The sequence below is a fragment of the Ostrea edulis genome, chromosome 4 (genome assembly GCF_947568905.1).
Source record: "Ostrea edulis chromosome 4, xbOstEdul1.1, whole genome shotgun sequence".
Taxonomy (NCBI): Eukaryota; Metazoa; Mollusca; class Bivalvia; order Ostreida; family Ostreidae; genus Ostrea; species Ostrea edulis.
The window spans coordinates 43,011,159-43,034,048 of NC_079167.1; the positions used below are offsets into that span (position 1 = coordinate 43,011,159).

A 22,890-nucleotide genomic window follows, 5' to 3' on the forward strand; every position below is an offset into this window, starting at 1 on the left:
TGTTCATTCTTGCCTATATGTATTCCTACGCGCCATTTCAGAAACGTTAATTCAAGCTTTTTGATGGGAGAAACTATTTGTTTTTCTATCTTAAAAACATAATTAAATGATAAGAAATAAAACTTATAATTCTTTGTTTGATGCATGTATCAAACGAAATATTGGACGGAAAACTTTTTCATCAATGCGCTATGCACATTGATGAAGTTTTCCGTCCAATGTTTCGTTTGATACATGCATCAAACAAAGAATTATAAGTTTTATTTCTTAAGTCAAAGAACAAAGAAGTTATGGCCCTGACACGAATCCATTGTAAAAACTTTTAATTTTGACCTTGAGGTCAAGGTCATGTGGAGGTCATGAAGGTACATGACACATCGTCTCATGGTGATACACTCATGTGTCAAATATGGTATGCCTATGTCAAAGAACAAAGAAGTTATGGCCCTGACACGAATCCATTGTAAAAACGTTTAATTTTGACCTTGAGGTCAAGGTCATATGGAGGTCATGAAGGTACATGACACATCGTCTCATGGTGATACACTCATGTGTCAAATATTTACCATTTAGAAGTTATGTCCAATGTCAATTTTTTAAAAAGTAGGTCAAATGTCAAGGTCAAAAGGTTTAGTACCAACAGAAAGGTCTTGTCACAAGGAATACTCATGTGAAATATCAAAGCTCTATCACTTACTGTTCAAAAGTTATTAGCAAGGTTCAAATATGGTATGCCTATGTCAAAGAACAAAGAAGTTATAGCCCGGACATGAATCCATTGTAAAAAAAACTTTGATTTTGACCTTAAGGTCAAGGGTCAAGGTCATATAGAGGTCATGAAGGTACCCGACACATCGTCACATGGTGATCCACCTGTGTGCCAAATATGGTATGCCTATGTCAAAGAACAAAGAAGTTATGACCTGGACACGAATCTGGAGACAGACAGACGGACAGATGGACAGACAGACAGACAAGAGTGATTCCTATATACCCCCCAGAACTTTGTTCGGGGGGTATAAAAATGGGTAATGCGCATTGTTAAAAGAGATGCGGGTGGGCCTGAGAACCAAGTAATTAATTATTTTAGGCCTTAGTGATTCAAAAATATTTTTCTTCTTCTGAATTTGATATCCTTTCTTGGGCCAGTTTCATAAAACTACCTTATGACTAAAATCTCTGGTCTTAACCAAAATTTGTCACAAGATCCCCTCATAGCTGTTCGACAAAACTGATACTCATACAATTGTTCAAAATCTTAAGATATCCAGATATTCTTAAAAATGAAAAAACTCACCAAACATTTTTGTCATGGCTGAAATAAATCCAGTGCTGTCAAACTGTATGCCCTCCTCGTCGCCCTCTCTACAGTAGACGACAAAAAACCCACATTTTACTCCAAGAAAAGGAAAAGCCACATTTACATCAAACACTAAAGCAGCATACTTCACTTACCCAGGGAACTCCACCCCATCCACACTGGAGATCTTATCCACGAAGGACTTGACACTATTGGCCACCTCGCCAAGGTCCGGGGAGGTGGGGTTACCATTGGAAACACCCGATCTCTTCACTAACAAAGCATCCAGTTCCTCTGGTGAAATATTCAACCAACTATCATCTACAAAAATAATGGAAAGTCACATAATGTATATTTATACATACAGGTGATTGTTATGTATATTTATACGTACAGGTGATTGTTATGTATATTTATACGTACAGGTGATTGTAATGTATATTTATACGTACAGGTGATTGTTATGTATATTTATACGTACAGGTGATTGTTATGTATATTTATACGTACAGGTGATTGTTATGTATATTTATACAGGTGATTGTAATGTATATTTATACATACAGGTGATTGTAATGTATATTTATACATACAGGTGATTGTAATGTATATTTATACGTACAGGTGATTGTAATGTATATTTATACGTACAGGTGATTGTAATGTATATTTATACGTACAGGTGATTGTTATGTATATTTATACGTACAGGTGATTGTTATGTATATTTATACAGGTGATTGTAATGTATATTTATACATACAGGTGATTGTAATGTATATTTATACATACAGGTGATTGTAATGTATATTTATACATACAGGTGATTGTAATGTATATTTATACGTACAGGTGATTGTAATGTATATTTATACATACAGGTGATTGTAATGTATATTTATACGTACAGGTGATTGTTATGTATATTTATACAGGTGATTGTAATGTATATTTATACGTACAGGTGATTGTTATGTATATTTATACGTACAGGTGATTGTAATGTATATTTATACGTACAGGTGATTGTAATGTATATTTATACGTACAGGTGATTGTTATGTATATTTATACGTACAGGTGATTGTTATGTATATTTATACGTACAGGTGATTGTTATGTATATTTATACGTACAGGTGATTGTTATGTATATTTATACAGGTGATTGTAATGTATATTTATACATACAGGTGATTGTAATGTATATTTATACATACAGGTGATTGTAATGTATATTTATACATACAGGTGATTGTAATGTATATTTATACATACAGGTGATTGTAATGTATATTTATACGTACAGGTGATTGTTATGTATATTTATACGTACAGGTGATTGTAATGTATATTTATACGTACAGGTGATTGTTATGTATATTTATACGTACAGGTGATTGTTATGTATATTTATACATACAGGTGATTGTAATGTATATTTATACATACAGGTGATTGTATACACCTATTTACTGGCTATGAGGACAATAGCAAGTTTATTGTCCCCCAAGAGAGCAACTATTTCCCAAGGCGCAGCCGAGGGAAATGGTTGCTGTCGAGGGAGACAATAAACTTGTTATTGTCCGAATAGTCAGTAAATACTGTAGGTGTTTTATTATACCGAAGTAGACTTTACTTGTGTCACACACACCAAAGTCAAGTGAACTAACATTCGGCATTAGCCTAGATGGAATCGACGGAGGTGATCCGAGTGGTAAACTAATCAGAGTTATCAGACTTTGATGTCACAGAAAAGAAAACGCGGGAAAATATAGCATCCGGTAAATAGTTTCAAGACTATTTCCCTAGGGTGAGATAGTTCAGAAACTATTTCACGGCTAGCGTTATCCAGATGAAATAGCAAATTTATTCACCTAACATTTATATGGCAAAAACATTCTGAGGTATAATAATAATGTATAAGATACGATGACATTGTCCATATACTTGTGTATACACATGATTATATATTTATAAGTACAGCTGATTGTAATGTATATTTATACGTACAGCTGATTGTAATGTATATTTATACATACAGGTGATTGTAATGTATATTTATACATACAGGTGATTGTAATGTATATTTATACATACAGCTGATTGTAATGTATATTTATACATACAGCTGATTGTAATGTATATTTATGCATACAGCTGATTGTAATGTATATCTATACGTACCATCAGGTGGTTGTAATTCGGCCTCGCTTCTCCTCATGGCTTCAATGTCAAAGGTTACTCGATCAAGCAGATCCAGCACTTCATCACCTGCAGTCCTCTTCCTGGAAATCAGAAATCATGTCAATTACATCTGCCTCTTATTTCTATAGGGCAGTATTTGGTTTTACTTAGTGGTTGGATACTGTACCTTTTAGCACTAAATGTTTGTCGCTGATAAAACTCTCTAGCACTGGAGAGAAGATCATTGTACTTCTTGGATCCCTCGATTTCCCCCTAAATAGAATTTTCAAGCTGATTTAATGAAACACCCACAGTGACTTCTTTGGAAGCAAGATGTATCAAGTTTCAAAGATTTTCCAGAAAGACTGAAGAATAATCTGAAGGTTTTGAAAATGCAATTCAATATTACTATACCCTGAAAAATCCACGATCTTTCAAAGACTGAAGGTATCGTTTCCATCGGACATCATTTGGCCTTACTGCAGGACCATTCTGTCTTCTTTCCACATTATCGTCACATTTGGAACACAATATCTCAAAGCCATGAGCCTTTAAAAGAAATACATATACTACAGTACCAAACATCCCGGTTCATCTGTACCAAACATCCCGGTTCATCTGTTTGACTAGGATTGTTTTCTTTTTTTCCACAGAGCAATCACATGACTTCATGTTTGTATCAGACATAAACTCTATTGTCATGTATTACAAAAGAACTTATGAGTATAGAGACAAAATATCATATTCCATTACTTCATCAATTTCCTCCCTATTTCTTTACATAAGAAAAACATGCACAATAAATATCTCTTGGTGTTTCTTTAAAGACAATATCTTAGGACTGAGAATAGATCTTGGTCTTAGATGCAAGTACTTTGTAAAATGGTGCCTGTTCGTATTTCTACAAAATGTAAAAAATAAGCAATTTATCAAATTAATTGGTCTTTGTTTCTGGGGCACTTCTTGAACTTTTGGATTTCATGTTTCATTAAAATCTTCAATGCCTATAACTTTTGTTAGCATTGTCAATCCGATTAAGTCTTAGTTTATATATTCTTTCCCTCTTTCAGTCAAACAATTTTTATAGTTGAAGATAAAAACATTTTGTTTTACACAAATTACCAGTTTCCCTGACAACACCTTACCTACCTCCACAAAGAAAATGTAGCACACATCTCAGAAAACACATAGTATTATGAATACACAGTTTATCATTGTTAACAAGATTCAACTCCTGTTAGTTAACAAGATTCTAAACCTGTTAGTTAACAAGATTCTACACCTGTTAGTTAACAAGATTCTACACCTGTTAGTTAACAAGATTCAACTCTTGTTAGTTAACAAGATTCTACACCTGTTGGTTAAAGGACACATCGCATGTTTTTAAACTTTTTAATTTTTTCAGCAAAATTAATTCATTTCATGCCTAAAACTACTTTACATGTGTTTTAAAAGAAACAGTTTGCATAGTTTTCGAGTTTGATAGCGATGAAATTCAAATCTTGCGATATGCATAATTTCTTCGATATTTTACGCGCCATTACCTGTGACGTCATATGCGACCTCGAACGAGAAGATTTGAAAACAGTTGTTAGCCATTTCATAAACAGATTAGATTTAATTGACAAACAAACAATTATCACATTAACGGCTTGTAAATAGCACTGCATTGGGGTGTTTTGTGCCATTTAAGGGTGTACTTGCTGTCAGGAGAGATGATTTGGACTGTGTTTTTTTCAATTTTTGAAGGAAGGTATGAGGGACAAGACGTGAATATTTTTTGTCGGCACAACGACTTTGCCATAAAAAACCTCAGTAGAATTTGTCACTGTACTTTTTCAAACAAGCTCTTGGACAAAGACGTATATATACTGCGAGAAAATGGTTCTATCGAAGCTTCGCACTGTTACATATAGGCCTACCGCATATGCATTCTGTTCTGCTCTCAAATTCAATACACACTCGCACCAATTGACCTTCACCTTGTAACAACATATAGGCAGAACTTTGCTAGCAGTGTCTACCAACTGGTAGTTTTAAAAAAGAAATTTAAAGATAAAAGATAATAGAACTTTCAATTATAAATAATAAAATATGATATTTCCCAACTTTGAATTGAATTATAATGCTTTCATTTTTTTTTTAAGGAACGCGTACGTGTTTACAACAACAGCACGCCGCGCTCCCACTTCCTAAGTAACAACGTGTAGATAACAAAATATAATGATTAATAAAATTGCTTGAATAAAATAATTTAAAAGTATTGTGATTTTCACAATAAGTTTGATCATTTTTATTATATTTTTCCCCCCGAAATGCACCCGTGACAGTAGGCCTAGTTGTCAATGCTACATAATCGTATTATAATTTAGGCCTATCTAACTTCTCCAAAAATAAATTTTATAATAATTGCACTGTTTATTTTAGAAAAGCAACAGCGCTAATTACAGTTGTTTACAGAAATGGCATTACCAAATAGTGTTTAGACAGTGATCCCATGTAAACATTATTTACTCGCAAATTTATGCAGATTTCATACTCGCTTTCCTCGCTACATTTGGGTCGCTATTTGTATGCACTGGTGGCTAAAAGATATAAGACTCGGGAAATTTGTCAACATCGAAATAAATGTTATCCATTGTAAAAAAAATTAGGCCCCTAAAACCTGAGTTTTTAAAAACATCTAACACTACTATTACAACAAGTTGATCGACGAAGGTCGCATATGACGTCACTGTACCACGTGACTACCTATCTAATCAACTAGGCTTTTTGAAATCGGGGCTTAGATTTAAGTCCGTATTGTGGCAAATTATCGCAATACTTCAGTGAACGAACTATTACAATTAATTTCTATAAGCATAAGGAAGACAAAATGCAAATAATTCTGTATACTTTGAAAACACGAGATGTGTCCTTTAACAAGATTCTACACCTGTTGGTTAACAATATTCTACACCTGTTGGTTAACAAGATTCTACACCTGTTGGTTAACAAGATTCTACACCTGTTAGTTAACAAGATTCTACACCTGTTAGCTAACACGATTCTACACCTGTTAGTTAACAAGATTCCTCGTCTGTTAGTTAGCGAGATTTTTCATCTGTTAGTTAGCGAGATTCCTCGTCTGTTAGATAACGAGATTCTACACCTGTTAGTTAACAATATTCTACACCTGTTAGTTAACAAGATTCCTCATGTGTTAGTTAGCGAGATTCCTCGTCTGTTAGTTAACAAGATTCATCGTCTGTTAGATATTAAGACATAGTCCTGTGGATACATACCAGTTTCATTCCCAAGTCATGTGAGGTAAATTTAGCGCTGTTCGATCTCGGCAGGGTATAACCACATCTCTTGTCCGGTTGGAATTTCTGTTGCATCAGCTGGGCATACAGGCATCTGGTCATTTTCACCTACAAACACAGGTTCTACTGTAAAATACTGGAATACTACATTGATAGGTTTTACTGTACAATAAAAAGTACATAAATAGGTTTTACTGTGCAATGAATACTATAAACACAAAACAGTTCAGAAAGAAGAATACACACAACACGTGATTACATAAGTTTTATTTTTAGACTATTACATACAACACATGATTACATAAGCTGTATTTTTAGACTATTACACAAAACATGTGATTACATAAGCTACATTTTCAGACTATTACATACAACACATGATAACATAAGCCGTATTTTCAGACTATTACACACAACACGTGATTACATAAGCCGTATTTTCAGACTATTACACACAACACGTGATTACATAAGCCGTATTTTCAGACTATTAGAACACAAACAACATGTGATTACATAACCCGTATTTTCAGACTATTACACACAACACGTGATTACATAAGCCGTATTTTCAGACTATTAGAACACACACAGCATGTGATTACATAACCCGTATTTTCAGACTATTACACATAACACGTGATTACATTAGCTATATTTTCAGACTATTAGAACACACACAACATGTGATTACATAAGCTGTATTTTCAGACTATTACACACAACACGTGATTACGTAAGCCGTATTTTCAGACTATTAGAACACACACAACATGTGATTACATAAGCTGTATTTTCAGACTATTACACACAACACATGATTACGTAAGCCGTATTTTCAGACTATTAGAATACATACAACACGTGATTACGTAAGCTGTATTTTTAGACTATTACACACAATACGTGAGTATATAAGCTGTATTTTTAGACTATTACACACAACACATGATTACATAAGCCGTATTTTTAGATTATTACACACAACACGTGATTACATAAGCCGTATTTTTAGACTATTACACACAATACGTGATTACGTAAGCCGTATTTTCAGACTATTACACACAACATGTGATTACATAAGCCGTATTTTCAGACTGTTAGAACACACACAACATGTGATTACATAAGCTGTATTTTTAGACTATTACACACAACACATGATTACATAAGCCGTATTTTCAGACTATTACACACAACATCTGATTACATAAGCCGTATTTTCAGACTATTATACACAACATGTGATTACATAAGCTGTATTTTTAGAATATTACACACAACACGCGATTACATAAGCTGTATTTTTAGACTATTCTGTTACTCACTCTACTTGTCACGCGGGTTCCTGGTCGAAAATACTGCATCGTTCTGCAGGCCTAAAAAATAAAAATCAATCAGGACTTTCACACATCAGTTTTGTTTTCAATTGTCTTCAGGAGAATCTGAATTTCATTATTAGACAATAATCAGTGAGACTTCTCTCCATCTAAAAATCTCTATTGTAGTTGTCATTTATTGAAAGAGAAGAAATGAGAGGCTAAAATGTTACTACAAAACACGATTACCACCAACTTTAAAAAAGCAATCTGTGTAGGAGTAACAATTCAAGATGCAATCACTTAATCAAAACTTCATGAAAAAATACATGTATGTGAGCAGAACTTTTATCATCACATTCTGCTTCAAGCAAAGACCAAACTGTCTGTGTGTGTATAACTAATCTGTGTATAACTAATGTGTGTATGTGTGTGTAACTAATGTGTGTATGTGTGTGTAACTAATGTGTCTATGTGTGTATAACTAATGTGTCTATGTGTGTATAACTAATGTGTCTATGTGTGTATAACTAATGTGTGTATGTGTATATAACTAATGTGTGTATGTGTGTGTAACTAATGTGTGAATGTGTATATAACTAATGTGTCTATGTGTATATAACTAATGTGTGTATGTGTGTATAACTAATGTGTGTATGTGTGTATAACTAATGTGTCTATGTGTGTATAACTAATGTGTCTATGTGTATATAACTAATGTGTCTATAACTAATGTGTGTATGTGTGTATAACTAATGTGTCTATGTGTGTATAACTAATGTGTGTATGTGTATATAACTAATGTGTGTATAACTAATGTGTCTATGTGTGTATAACTAATGTGTGCATGTGTATATAACTAATGTGTGTATGTGTGTGTAACTAATGTGTGAATGTGTGTATAACTAATGTGTCTATGTGTATATAACTAATGTGTGTATGTGTGAATAACTAATGTGTGTATGTGTGTATAACTAATGTGTTACTCTACAAAGTAATCTGCCAAGTACATTCAGGTACAAAAACTGTAAAAACAAAGTTTTGTTAATTTTGATTTGCTACATGAATTCAAGGGAAATAACTCTGCTAAATCAGTATATCATTATCCTCTGTGTTATAGAAAAGAGCAGAAAACTTGAAATAGACACTCACTACTGGACTATAATGCACCCCATTCTATACTTGTTCTATAAATAGCTTTCAGTCCTTACCTGTAAATTTATAGGACCCCTAAGGTAAATGTTCTATAAATAGCTTTCAGTCCTTACCTTTAACTCTACTATAGGGTCCCTAAGGTAGATGTTCTACAAATAACTTTCCTTTGGGTCCTTACCTGTAGATCGATAAGGTCCCAATCTAATTAAAATTAGCTGTTTTGAATCCACTACCATTTGAGAAGCGGTAATGGATTCAAAACAGCTAATTTTAATGAGATTGATAGGGGCCTTAAGGTAAATGTTCTATAAAAAGCTTGTAGTCCTTAGATGTAGATCGATAGGGTCCCTAAGGTAAATGTTCTATAAATAGCTTCTAGTCCTTAGATGAAGATCAATAGGGTCCCTAAGGTAAATGTTCTATAAATAGCTTCTAGTCCTTAGATGAAGATCAATAGGGTCCCTAAGGTAAATGTTCTATAAATAGCTTCCAGTGCTTACCTGTAGATCTATAGGGTCCCTAAGGTAAATGTTCTATAAATATCTTCCAGTGCTTACCTGTAGATCTATAGGGTCCCTAAGGTAAATGTTCTATAAATAGCTTCCCGTGCTTACCTGTAGATCTACCGTATATACTCGCCTATAAGTCGGTCCGCCTATAAGTCGGTTGTATTTTTTAAGGTTATTTGTAGGAATTTGCCATTGACCCGCTTATAAGTCGGTACAAATTTTTGTCAGAGTTGGTCGACAATTTCAAGTCAATGCTGTAGTGTTTTTACCTATGTTTCAAAAAATATTTTGAGAAATTAATAATTATGAGGTGCTCAATATCCAAGCCATACCTGTTTGGGGTTTAAACGCAACCCTTGATCTATTATGGGCAATGATCCCTTATTTACCTAAGCTCCTAATTACCAGTACCTGACACTGTGTTTACTTAGTGGCACACGCCTCACGAAAACTGTTATTGTGGGATTCCAGTATAATTAATTGTATCAACAATTTTAAGAGTCAAGAATGATGATCTAAATTATCTGTTAACAATATTAAATTTTTTATGAAATATATTTCAGCCGGTATGCATACTGGTATGAATATTTCAATATTAAATCGGGTTCGTAATTCAATTTTACCGATAAACGATATATTAGTTGAATATTGAAAGTATTAATTATAGCGGTATGTAAATAATTTTTAACTAGATAAAAATATGCAAATACTTGTATTTATACATAATTTTAAAATACATAAACAATACAATATGTCTAGATAATCATTCATTTTGTGTGGTAGTCCATGATAATCGTCAGAGTTGTTTAAAAACACTACATTGCGCCGCCAAAAAAAATACCAATCTTCTTAGAACGCGTCTATAAGTCGGACATAGAGTTTTGGACCAAAAATTGACTCCCAAAAATCCGACTTATAGGCGAGTATATACGGTATAGGGTCCCCATGGTAAATGTTCTATAAATAGCTTCCAGTGCTTACCTGTAGATCTATAGGGTCCCTAAGGTAAATGTTCTATAAATAGCTTCTAGTCCTTAGATGTAGATCGATAGGGTCCCTAAGGTAAATGTTCTATAAATAGCTTCTAGTCCTTAGATGTAGATCTATAGGGTCCCTAAGGTAAATGTTCTATAAATAGCTTCTAGTGCTTACCTGTAGATCTGTAGGGTCCCTAGGTAAATGTTCTATAAATAGCTTCTAGTGCTTACCTGTAGATCTATAGGGTCCCTAGGTAAATGTTCTATAAATAGCTTTCAGTGCTTACCTGTAGATCTATAGGGTCTCTAAGGCAGGGTAAATGTTCTATAAATAGCTTCCAGTGTTTACCTGTAGATCTATAGGGTCCCTAGGTAAATGTTCTATAAATAGCTTCCAGTGCTTACCTGTAGATCTATAGGGTCCCTAGGTAAATGTTCTATAAATAGCTTCCAGTGCTTACCTGTAGATCTATAGGGTCCCTAGGTAAATGTTCTATAAATAGCTTCCAGTGCTTACCTGTAGATCTATAGGGTCCCTAGGTAAATGTTCTATAAATAGCTTCCAGTGCTTACCTGTAGATCTATAGGGTCCCTAGGTAAATGTTCTATAAATAGCTTCCAGTGCTTACCTGTAGATCTATAGGGTCCCTGAGGTAAATGTTCTATAAATAGCTTCCAGTGCTTACCTGTAGATCTATAGGGTCCCTGAGGAAAATGTTCTATAAATAGCTTCTAGTGCTTACCTGTAGATCTATAGGGTCCCTGAGGTAGAAAGCCTGTACTCCAGCAGTCACAAGGCTGGGCCTCCTCTCTAACACAGCAGCCAGGTTAGCCGGGATATAACAGTGAGTGTGATGGATGTTTTCCTGTATCTTGTCTGGATACCTGTGACAGCACATAGTGCATAATCAATGAATAAACAAGATGTGTTTGTAAAGCACTGGTGCCCCATATACCCAAACTTCAAGGTCATGAGGTCAAATATTTTGGTACCAAAGAAAAATGTTGTCACAAGAAATGCACATGCAAAATAAGAAAGCCACTATCACTGATCATTCAAAAGTTAGGCCAAGGTTAAAGTTCTTCAAAAGTAGGTCAAACTCCAAGGTGAAGGTCACAAGGTCAAACATTTTGCTACTGAAAGGTCTTGTCATAAGGAATACTCGTGTGAAATATAAAAGCCCTATCAGCATTCATTCAAAAGTACCGCCAAGGTTCAAGTTAAACAGACAAACAGACCAAAAACTATATATATCCCCCAAATCTGCAATTGTGGGGACATAAATTTATCAAAATATTTCAAAAAAACATTTATACATGTGTCATGTTAAACTGGTTAATCTATGTTATATCTACGTAGTTACATGCATTTGAGGGTAAACGAGTTTTGAACTGACAGTCAACAAATTAAAAATCAAAAATATCATTAGTTCTATAATACTGTAAATCAAAAATTATCATGGAGAATTATATTTTGTTGATTTCATGGATTGGGCATACCCATGAATGTATATCCTCCTACAGAAAGGAAATTCTGCTGCACAAAAAAGAATAACAATGCTTTACAATAACAAATTCCGAACCCCTAAGAATATGTGTAGTTTCCTCAAACCCTAAAAATTTGACCCTATGAAAATAAAGGATTTTTACGGTATACACAAACACTGGATTTGTTGGACTCGCTCATTTAAACTGGATTTATTTGACTCACTCATTTACTCTGGATTTGTTGGACTCACTCGTTTACTCTGGATTTGTTGGACTCACTCATTTACACTGGATTTGTTTGACTCACCCGTTTACTCTGGGTTTGTTTGACTCACTCATTTACACTGGGTTTGTTTGACTCACTCATTTACTCTGGATTTGTTTGACTCACTCATTTATTCTGGGTTTGTTTGACTCACTCATTTACTCTGGGTTTGTTTGACTCACTCGTTTACTCTGGATTTGACTCACTCGTTTACTCTGGATTTGACTCACTCGTTTACTCTGGATTTGACTCACTCGTTTACTCTGGATTTGACTCACTCGTTTACTCTGGATTTGACTCACTCGTTTACTCTGGTTTGACTCACTCTTTTACTCTGGTTAGAAGAGCTTTTTGGACTTGTTTGACTCACTCGTTTACTCTGGATTTGTTTGACTCACTCGTTTACTCTGGCTAGGAGAGCTTTTTGGACTTGTGGACTTGCTCTAGTTGTGGAGGGTGATCTTCTCACACATTCCACGGCCTCCTGTAGACTGGGGGTAGAGGCGGGAAGCACCGTCACATTAGCTGGCGTCTGGGGTCTTGGGATGATGTGTAGTTCATTATTGTAAACAAAAATCTAAAGAAACAATCAATTTGGAATTTCAACATTCTTCTTCAAGCAATAGGGTTTTTCATACATAAGAATTACTACCAAATTTCAGCAGTTTCCCCAACACAAAAATTCCAAAAATAATGTAAAAAATTTCCCAATAAAATTAAATTTTTTTTAATAAAGCAAAAATGCTAAAGTTGCAAAGAATCAAGTTATATGATTACTTTATCCATGGAATAGTTCAGCATTAAAAAATCCCCAATATCCACCAAAAACATCAATGAATGTTTCTACACATATAGGGCCTAGGGTACCTTTAAAACTTATTGTGAAGAACACTCAACAAAGACCATATTTGTTAAATTTACCTCTGGAATAAAGTCAATGAAAACAGTGCTTTGAGACTGCGAGTAGTTTCAATGTGTATGGCACGCCATTTTTACATTTATTCCACTTTAAAGATATCTCATAAATTTTACAAGATATCTTATAAAGTTTATAAGATATCTTCTCAAGTTTATTGTATATTAATTATCCTTTATAAGATATCTTATAAAAGATATGAGATATCTTATAATTTTTTTTCTTTATAAGATATCTCAATAAATATATGAGATACCTTATATAGCATATAAATATTTCATAAACTTTATATCTTATAACTTTCATGATATCTTATAAAAGAATGTTTATAAGATATCTCATATATTTTATAAGATATCTCATAAACTTTATTAGATATCTCATTTCATATGTAAATAAGATATCTTATAAAGCTTATGAGATATCTTATAGTTTATAACATATCTTATATATTTTACGAGATGTCTTACAAACTGTAAATCATATGAGATATCTTGTAAACTTTATTTAAGATCATACTGATTTACTTTTATACGATATCTTATAAAATATATTAGATATCTTATGTATATTACAAGATATCTCATAAAGTTTAAGAGATATCTTATAAAAATTCATCTATGAAATATCTTATAAAACATACAAGATATCTTATATGTTTTATAAGATATCTTATCGCAATAAATTTATAACACATCTTCTATTCTTTATAAGATATTTCATAAACTTTATAAGATAATGGCGGCCGTTTCACTAACCGATCATAGATCGTAAACGTACGATTACGTTTAAGATTATTTGACTCGCACGTATACGAGCGTTTCATGAAACCTATCGTAGTCGTAACACTTACGATTGCAATTTACGTCTGACTTTTTAGAACTCTTTTCTCTATGGAGGTAGATTTAAAATTAATCCTACCATGGAAAGAAATATCGATTCATTATTTCCTCATGGTTTGAAACATATCCTTATCGTCTGCAGTAACCCATGCAAGTTGTCAACAAAAATAATGGAAATTTTGAGCCCTATCTCTAGTGTAACGTAAAGAAAATTCCTAGAATGTTTAAACAATTGATAGAATAATTTTTATTGACTTTCATGTAACTAAAATTGAGGGAGGGGGGGTGGGATGATATAAGAAATAACATTGAAGATTTACATTTTAGAATTTTAAATGTCATGTATCGATCTGCTCATGTGAGCCAAGTTTCCATCAATAAGTAAACTATGTTCAACGGATTATAAAAAATAAATAAGAAAATGAAATGATATTGATAAAAAAAAATAATAAAATGAAAATAAAATTGCACACAAGTATAAGAAATTTTATCCTGCATCAAACCATGGATATGTACTCCGGTGTTTAATCATTGTTGTAAAATACGCTGTAACACTAATGACATATCTATTCACTTATTTGTATAAATTTCAAACAAATCATGGGCTCAATTTGTTCCTTAAATGACTTGAAATTTATTTTCCCCATGCGTTTGTATTTTATATTTTTTTTTTCCGTTTAGTCATGTAAGCATATGCTAACTTCCGTCTTTACGTGATTATGTATAATACAGATCATTTATTAAAAATTATTATTGATATTGCACCTTATGATGATTGATTTTTATATTGTTTAACGTCCCTCTCGTGAATTTTCACTCATATGGAGATGTCACCATTGCCGGTGAAGGGCTGCAAAATTTAGGCCTATACTCGGCGCTTACGGCCATTGAGCAGGGAGGGATCTTTATCGTGCCACACCTGCTGTGACACGGGACCTCAGTGTTTGCAGTCTCATCCGAAGGACCGCCCCATTTAGTCGCCTCCTACGATAAGCAAGAGGTAATGAGGACCTATTCTAACCCGGATCCCCACGGAAGTGCACTTTATAACAAGGAGTCGGAACCCCAAGGGTCTGATAATGACCCTTCCCTTGTCTGTGTATACATATAGGTCTAGTTTGTATGTTTAATTTCTAACGACCTTCATAAAACTACAGAAACGTTCCACTTGCAAAATTGGGATTTTAACCCCTCTCCCAATACCAAATCATATCATTATCATATTTTCCTTAAAATTAGTAATGTTTATCATTCGAATGTGCATGTATTATGCAGTTAGTCAGTTGCATCAAAGGTATTGATCTAACGAGAAAAAAAAATAGCTAAGTACGTCGAATCGCAACGTCTTGGATTTAAATCAAGTCTTAATAAAGAAACTTAATTTCTGAACATGTCTTTGAGAATTTTAATGTCTTGAATTCTGCCTAATGTTAAATATACATGTAATATAACGGTGATGCAGGCACATGTAGCAATATTCCCCCCCCCCCTATTACTTTTCTAACAACTGTTCTAGTTATTATTATATGCAAAGTTTGATATATTAACTACCCCCCCCCCCCTCCTCACTTTTTAAAATATGAATTCATTGCCTTTACATTTATTTCAGCAGACTGTATCACAGAGTTCGGGTCCAAAACGGTACTAGCCCCTGTGACCAATGAATTTACTATATTTGTGGTATCACAGAGCCCGGGCCCAAAACGGACTTGACCCCTGTGAGACTGACATTTCTGTGGTTGAGCGTAACAAAGAAGGACAACTCTAATTGATTTAAGATTCGGGCTCGGACTGTACAACATTTTTGTGCAAAAGCAGACTGCAAGTCATTGTGATTGTTTTCTTCCTACAAAGTATAAACAAACTCAGTCCGGTAAATACTACCACAAAATGATCTCAGGCGGGGCCAGCATGGCGGCCATATTGCTCATTTACGTGCGTGTAGGAGCACTTACGATAACTCTAGACCACTTGTAGAGTTACGATTAATACTGATCGTAAATCGCAACTTTTAGTGAAACGGTCGTACGTGCTATGTTCACATTTAAGTCTACGTTTACCATCGTTTATTGAAACGGCCAGCAGAGTTTTTACCCTTATATAGCTGGTACCAATAAACGGTACCATTCCCAGTGTCAGAAAACGTTGATTTTTCCCAATTTTGAGACTAAAAATTCTTGCCGAAAAATAGACCGCTGACATCGTAATTTACTTAGTCTGAAACGTTGTACGTGTTAACTAAAATGTTCACTTCCGGTATTAAATTAAAAGTACAGATCATGGCAGTGCGTGTGTTGTAGAGCTACAATGATTCTAGAACGAAATCATTTGCGGATAAATTGGTAGAAAATTCCCTATTTGTTTGATTTTGAAGCTATTTTTCACAATTGAATGGTTATCGGTACCAGTGGGTAGAAAAAAAACGCTGAGATATCTTGTTTAATATATAAGATATCTAATTATAAAGTTTATGAGATATCTTATAAAGTTGATAAGATATCTTCTATATTTTATCAAATAATATGACATATCTTATAAACTGTAAATTACAGGTATATGAGATATCTTATGAAATTTATTAGGTATCTTATCAAAAGTAGAAGATATTTCATAAACTATATCAGATATCTTTATAGAGGAGTCAATATGTATACGTAAAGTTGTTATATTTACTCTGTTTTCAACAGTATCTGGATTCACCCATTTAGGCAGAGCATCAGCTGCTTCTATCAACAGGAACTCCCCATCTGTATCCTGAACTCTTAAAAAATAATCAAATTTATTTTATTATTCTGGTCCCCAAAAAATGTATACAAGTGAAGGAACCCAAAGTTTGTGACAGAATTCTTGTCTTTGTGTTAATTAATCTCTAATTCTTCTTCTATAGGTCTTTATTAATCATCAAGAATTTTTTTGAGAGTCCTGTCTGTATTATAAATAATTAATCATCAAGATTATTTTTCAATATTGTACCTTAAAGGTTTTAAAAGTGACATCATTTATGACTAATAGTAATTAATGCTCTTTAATACTTACTGTATTACAAGGTCATGAATTTGTCTTGAGAGATCATAAAGCAAATACACAATTAGCCATTCATCTTCAATATTGTCTCCAAAAGTGGTTTTCCCAAACAAATGAGGAGGGCAGTCCTTTGTTCCTAAAAATATTGAAATATTACTTAAATTTTGCAGTCAAAAAAAAAAAAAAAGGATACTGGAGAAAATTTGTCAACATACCAGACTGCATTTTATTTTAGTCTACTCAACATTGTAGCTTCAACCTGCATTGCATTTTCTCTCTCTCTCTCTCTCTCTCTCTCTGTGTGTGTGTGTGTCACACAATTTTATACCGTTTTAGGGTTGTTGGTTTTTTTTACATTTACTCTGGAATTCTCCGATTTTTGTTGTAATGCAATTTCTAAACCGAAAAATCATTTCCATGTAATCAACAAAAGTGAATTACAATCAATAAATCAAATCAGATGTTCAGAAGTTACTGCAGTAGTAGCACTTTTACACTGTCCTACCGTCCACTGGTGTCAGCTGAAATGGGTCAATGTGCCAAATATAATCCACCACGTGCGGACTGACAAGAGCCAGACACGTGTCTAAGATGTCCAGTAGAGTCTGGTTGTCGCCGTGGCCGCTGATCGCCGGAAAAAGTCTGTATTCCACACTGTCTTCTGATACTTTCTTTCTCTCAGCCATCGTCACTTTGTCGTGTTTTTTACGGAAGTGGTGAGTAAGGGTTCACAACCTTCGTGTGAACCAATCAAAGAACGCGACACAAACTGATAAAACATGTGACATTACAAGGGAAAGTAAAACTAAAAGTAGAGGAACTGCTATTGAATTGAAACATGTTAAAACCCAAAGCTCTCACTCAAGTTTTAAGCCAGGCCAATACAGGAGGTGTTCAAAGTACATTGTAAGTGTATGCGAAAGGTAAAACACGTACATTTCAAATAATGCAAGGCTAAACTACATTATTGCACGTGAGACTTAATTCATTCAGGGGGTGGTGTCACAATGTTAACTGATGATTGAAAACACCATATTTATTTACTGTATGTCACGCTGTAATGATTCTGTTGTCAGACTCCTTAACAATGAGGGTGCCTTGTTGGCATACTCTGGGTACGGGGACAAGGACGCCGCGGTGACGGCAGCCATTGCCAGTAATGTATGGACGTCCTACCAAAAGAGTGGAGTGGTTGCCTTCAGTGAAAACAAACTCGAGTTCATCATGCTGGAGTGCGAGGTCAGTGTATATATAGGAGTTAGTTAGAATAATCTAACTGTGTCTCGGACCGGGTCAGTAGGACATTATCATTTTAACGATAGAACATCCTATCTTTATAGGAGTGACACCACTGTCAGCTGTACACATGTTGAAATTGCAAGTGTTTACATATGTGACTTCTAGTCTCTGTTGGTTGTTTTTCTTCCCTTTGAGAATTTTTCACTCATATTTCACATCAAAGTATATTTATATCACAAATCGCATTTTCCTCTATGAACCAACCAATTTCAGAGTGCGACACAATCCGTTCACATTGACTATGAACGGATTATGAACTAGCTTAAAGCATGTGACTGAGAGAGCGTAATGATTTGAAAAAAAAAAAAAAAGAACATCTGTTACAAAGATCTCGCAAGTCACACCTTTGGATTAAGATTGTAAACTTACGTGGATTATCATCCCAATCTTGCAGTCTCTTACCTCCAAAATACAGTGCACCTTGCAATGTTGATAAAAGGCAGGGTGAGACAAAGTGTGACGTCATGTCTGTTTGTTGACGTACGTCACAATAACTGCTGTGACAGAGGCTAGTTTTTATGCAACAAAATAGAAGCAATGTAAACAAACGATGTTTTAGTAAATGAATATAAATAAAAGAAATGAACATCACTTTTGAGCTGTAGCGCGATTCACAGAATTTGCCTCAAATCCAAATCCTTTCATATTGACCATGAATAGCTCAAAAGTGATGTTCATTTCTTAATTGACAAAGTTAGACCAATGCTTAGTGCTCAGGACCATAGCAGCGAGGGCTCTTAATGTGCCAACAGGTACCTGCCTCGACATGGGACTTCTGTTTTTAAGTTCATATCCCAAAAAACTTGTGCTTCTAAATGCCGAGCGTTTGATGAAGGAGTGCTCGCTACCTATGTTTAGTGTTTAGGTCTTAAGTTTGATGCAGCCATGGTATGAGTGGGGGGGGGGGGGGTGTCAAACTTACAACCTCCCCATTAATGAGTGAATGCTCTACCACTGAGCTACTCAATACTATGACTGGTCCAATGTTAGTAACATGAATAATTATGAGTGCGACATGAATAATTATGGGTGTAACATGAATAATTATGAGTGTAACATGAATAATTATGAGTGTAACATGAATAAATATGAGTGTAACATGAAATAATTATCAGTGGAACATGAATTACTATTCATGAGTGTAACATGAATTACTATGAGTGTAACATGAATAATTATGGGTGTAACATGGATAATTCTGAGTGTGACATGACTAATTATGAGAGTTACATGAATATATAGGATGATTATGGACTAGTGTCCATCTGAACTCATTCTTCAGGAAAATTACAATTATTTGCTTCTTGAAATTCATTATATAGAACTTGTGTAAATGGCTGATGCAATTAGGAATTAACAGTTGTTTTCATTTTTGTAGGAGGGAAAAGTTGCAATCACAAAAGTAGCCAATCTTCTATTGTGCATTTGTTCTAAAGAAAATGTGGGACTCGGTATGCTGAAAGCAAAGGTATAGTCAAATAAAAAGTCTGGTTATAATGTAACAAAATACAGTGTATATTAAATCACTAACCCTAACCTAAAATGTGGGACTCTGTATGCTGAAAGCAAAGGTATGGTCAAATAAAAATTCTGGTTATAACAAAATACCTCATAATGTAACAAAATACCACATAATCACTGGCTTATTTGAATTTTGTTGTTTGAGAAAGAAAATAAAAAAAAAGAAGATGGCCACTGTTTGTATTCTGAAGAAATTGTTGTGTATTGGATTAACTGAACACAATAGTAAAAACCATTAAGGAGGACCTGTTTTTGTTCTAAAACAAAAGAATAATATTAGTGTTGTATGGGAAATGTGTCAGTATCGGGGTTGTTGTGATGGCATTAAAAATCTCACTCCAAAACTCCCCATTCTTACCTATACATGAGCAAGATCTCGCCCTTGCCTCTCTGAATTTATCACATGTAAAACTCGCACAGTAAATTACGTTTGTAACGAATTCATGCTTATTGTGAAGTGATAGTTATTCCCCTGTTAGAGGAAATTAATGAAAATCTATTGGATGTAACAAAGTTTGTTTATAATGAAATGTGTTTGGCTGACACTGGATTGATTTTATATTGTTTAACGCCCCTCTTTAGAATTTTTCACTCATTTGGAGATATCGGCTGACCCTCGAGGTTCATCATTTGGAGATATCGGCTGACCCTCGAGGTTCATTATAACCATGTTTTACTGTATTAGGTACATATACTTATCACACACATTGTATAATGTTATCCCTCAATACATTCAGTGTCTGAGATAATGGTGGTCCTGAATTAAATTCACACACATCTTTAGCAGAGGTGTTTACCACTACGGATTTTCCGTATTTTATACGGATTTTAAATGTAAAATACGGACTACGGATTTTTTCATGGAAATATGGTTTCCGATCCGTTTCCGAAATTTTTTTTTTTTTTTCAGTGGAATGCTTGAAAGAGCATTATTAAATGTGCACATTTAAAACGCGGTAGAGATAGCGACTTGAGCGTCTATCGGAATACATCTAAATTGATCGTTCCTGTTACTTGCTTTCAAAGTAGGTATCGAAGGTTTTTGCGGGAAACGTGCAGAAGGAATGAAATGTCGAAACGGGGGAGTCCGCTGGACTCTTCTGATGATGAACACTCTCCAAAGAAACAAAAACGACGACAGACAAGTGATCAGAAATATAAGGAGTCTTATTCAAAACTGTGGCCATGTTTGACGTCTTCCAAACGTGGCGTGTGCATGGTGCGCTGCAACTTGTGTTGAAGTTTTGCAAAAGTCACTGAAAAAAATCAACCAAATTTATTATTTTGTTATCTTAAAAATGACTCTTAAACTGTCAGAAAGCAGGATTTTGCATCTAATTTTTCAAAATTTTTCTGGGGGGGCATGCCCCCAGACCCCCCTAGCAGGTTCGCACCGCTATGCGGTGCTCACATCGCATACTACTGAAAAATACTGACAAAACATCATATAATACTGATACTCTTAATTATGGGTAAACACCTCTGCTTTAGGTCTTCCTAGGAAGAAAAGTGTAAAATGGTACTTTACAATGTAACCATGCCAGGCCCCAGCCAGTTTTCTAATGATTGAAATAAATCTGATAAATTTCATTTAAAAAAAAAAATCATCTGAAGGCATTCTCTTTGAAATACATTACACAACAAAGTCATGCTTTTCGCGTTTTGATCAAATGTTGAAAATATTTTAACTTTTTTGTTTTGCAGATGGAGGCGCTAGCGAAATATTTAGAGGAGCCTTTGTCTCAAGTGGCAGCCTCCTGACACAGAGCGAACATTTAGTTATCTGTGAACAGAGAAATTTACACACATTGTTAATTACAGGAAGCCAGTGTTTCACTCTATGTATATATCTGTTATTTTCAAGATGCTATAAACATATTTATGTGATAAAGTCTTTGGTGTACATTGATTTCCGTGTTTACAGTTTGAGAGTTAATTTCCGTGTTTACAGTTTGAGAGTTAATTTCCGTGTTTACAGTTTGAGAGTTAATTTCCGTGTTTACAGTTTGAGAGTTAATTTCCGTGTTTACAGTTTGAAAGTTATGATGGGTCAATATCCATATGAAGTTTTTGGATGCTGAGACAAATACAACATTGTTCCAATTATTACCATTTGTTTGCCTTTTAACCTTATAACATAAAATGAATGATCATGCTATGTCATTTTGTGTGATAGAAGTCATTATAATAAATTAGAAGCATAATGGTGTGAGGTGTTATGTACATTACACACAAATGTAGTATTATTAAGTATATTGTATCTACTATGATTGACAGGTGACACCAATACATGTACATGTATAACTATTTTTTGTGTCACCAATAGATATATATGCAGCCTACAACTCCATTACAATTTTAATATGCCACTAATAACTACATGACAATTTTAACACACAGCCATAATTACTTTTGGTACTGTATATGTAGGATATTTCTGCTCCGTTTGTTTAGATAATGAAATGCTTTCTTTTGTTTATTAAAGGAAATAGGAAGGTCGCAAACATTGCAGAAAAATTGAATAAGCTACTAACACCACGTGTTTTATTTTGAACACTGTATATGAACATCTACTGGTTTTTAAAAATGATGAAGAAACTGTTTTTATTGAGTACTGATAAAATTCTATTTGGAGAAAATACGTGATGCTTTTTAAGTGTAATATAGATAGACTTTTAGACAAGTGTTTAACCCATACTATCTATATGGTTGAATTCGATGATAATTGGTCTTCCATCCAAACTCTCTTCAGGTTACAGCGAGATGATTTTTTTAATTATG

The 22,890-nt window shown here is 34.1% G+C and overlaps 2 protein-coding genes across 2 annotated transcripts in view; one reads left to right on the forward strand and one right to left on the reverse strand.

Annotated features, from left to right (window-relative positions):
* LOC125668463 (protein ecdysoneless homolog) overlaps positions 1-18,089 on the reverse strand; it is a 27,984-nt gene extending 9,895 nt beyond the window's left edge. Inside the window, exons 1-12 of the mRNA XM_048902669.2 lie at positions 17,795-18,089; positions 17,302-17,425; positions 16,939-17,026; positions 12,906-13,084; positions 11,498-11,639; positions 8,123-8,173; positions 6,771-6,899; positions 3,901-4,035; positions 3,674-3,759; positions 3,487-3,587; positions 1,456-1,621; positions 1,298-1,365 (exon numbers count right to left, since the gene is read on the reverse strand). Of these exons, the coding sequence (XP_048758626.2) occupies positions 1,298-1,365; positions 1,456-1,621; positions 3,487-3,587; positions 3,674-3,759; positions 3,901-4,035; positions 6,771-6,899; positions 8,123-8,173; positions 11,498-11,639; positions 12,906-13,084; positions 16,939-17,026; positions 17,302-17,425; positions 17,795-17,975 (1,450 nt within the window). The 5' untranslated portion in view covers positions 17,976-18,089. The remainder of the gene's footprint in view (positions 1-1,297; positions 1,366-1,455; positions 1,622-3,486; positions 3,588-3,673; positions 3,760-3,900; positions 4,036-6,770; positions 6,900-8,122; positions 8,174-11,497; positions 11,640-12,905; positions 13,085-16,938; positions 17,027-17,301; positions 17,426-17,794) is intronic.
* LOC125668465 (ragulator complex protein LAMTOR2-like) lies at positions 18,064-22,417 on the forward strand. Its single transcript, XM_048902672.2, has 4 exons — positions 18,064-18,195; positions 18,366-18,528; positions 19,967-20,056; positions 21,814-22,417. The coding sequence occupies exons 1-4, from the start codon at positions 18,128-18,130 to the stop codon at positions 21,868-21,870; spliced, it is 378 nt and encodes a 125-aa protein (XP_048758629.1). The 5' UTR covers positions 18,064-18,127; the 3' UTR covers positions 21,871-22,417.
* Positions 22,418-22,890: the final 473 nt, after the last annotated feature.

What these genes read in the sequence shown, in the direction of transcription:
- LOC125668465 (XM_048902672.2), top strand. Translation starts at nt 18,128, where the DNA reads ATGTTAAAACCCAAAGCTCTCACTCAAGTTTTAAGCCAGGCCAATACA. An exon ending in TCATCATGCTGGAGTGCGAG is followed by an intron (nt 18,529 to 19,966) that starts GTCAGTGTATAT and finishes TCATTTTTGTAG; the next exon opens with GAGGGAAAAGTTGCAATCAC. An exon ending in TCGGTATGCTGAAAGCAAAG is followed by an intron (nt 20,057 to 21,813) that starts GTATAGTCAAAT and finishes TTTGTTTTGCAG; the next exon opens with ATGGAGGCGCTAGCGAAATA.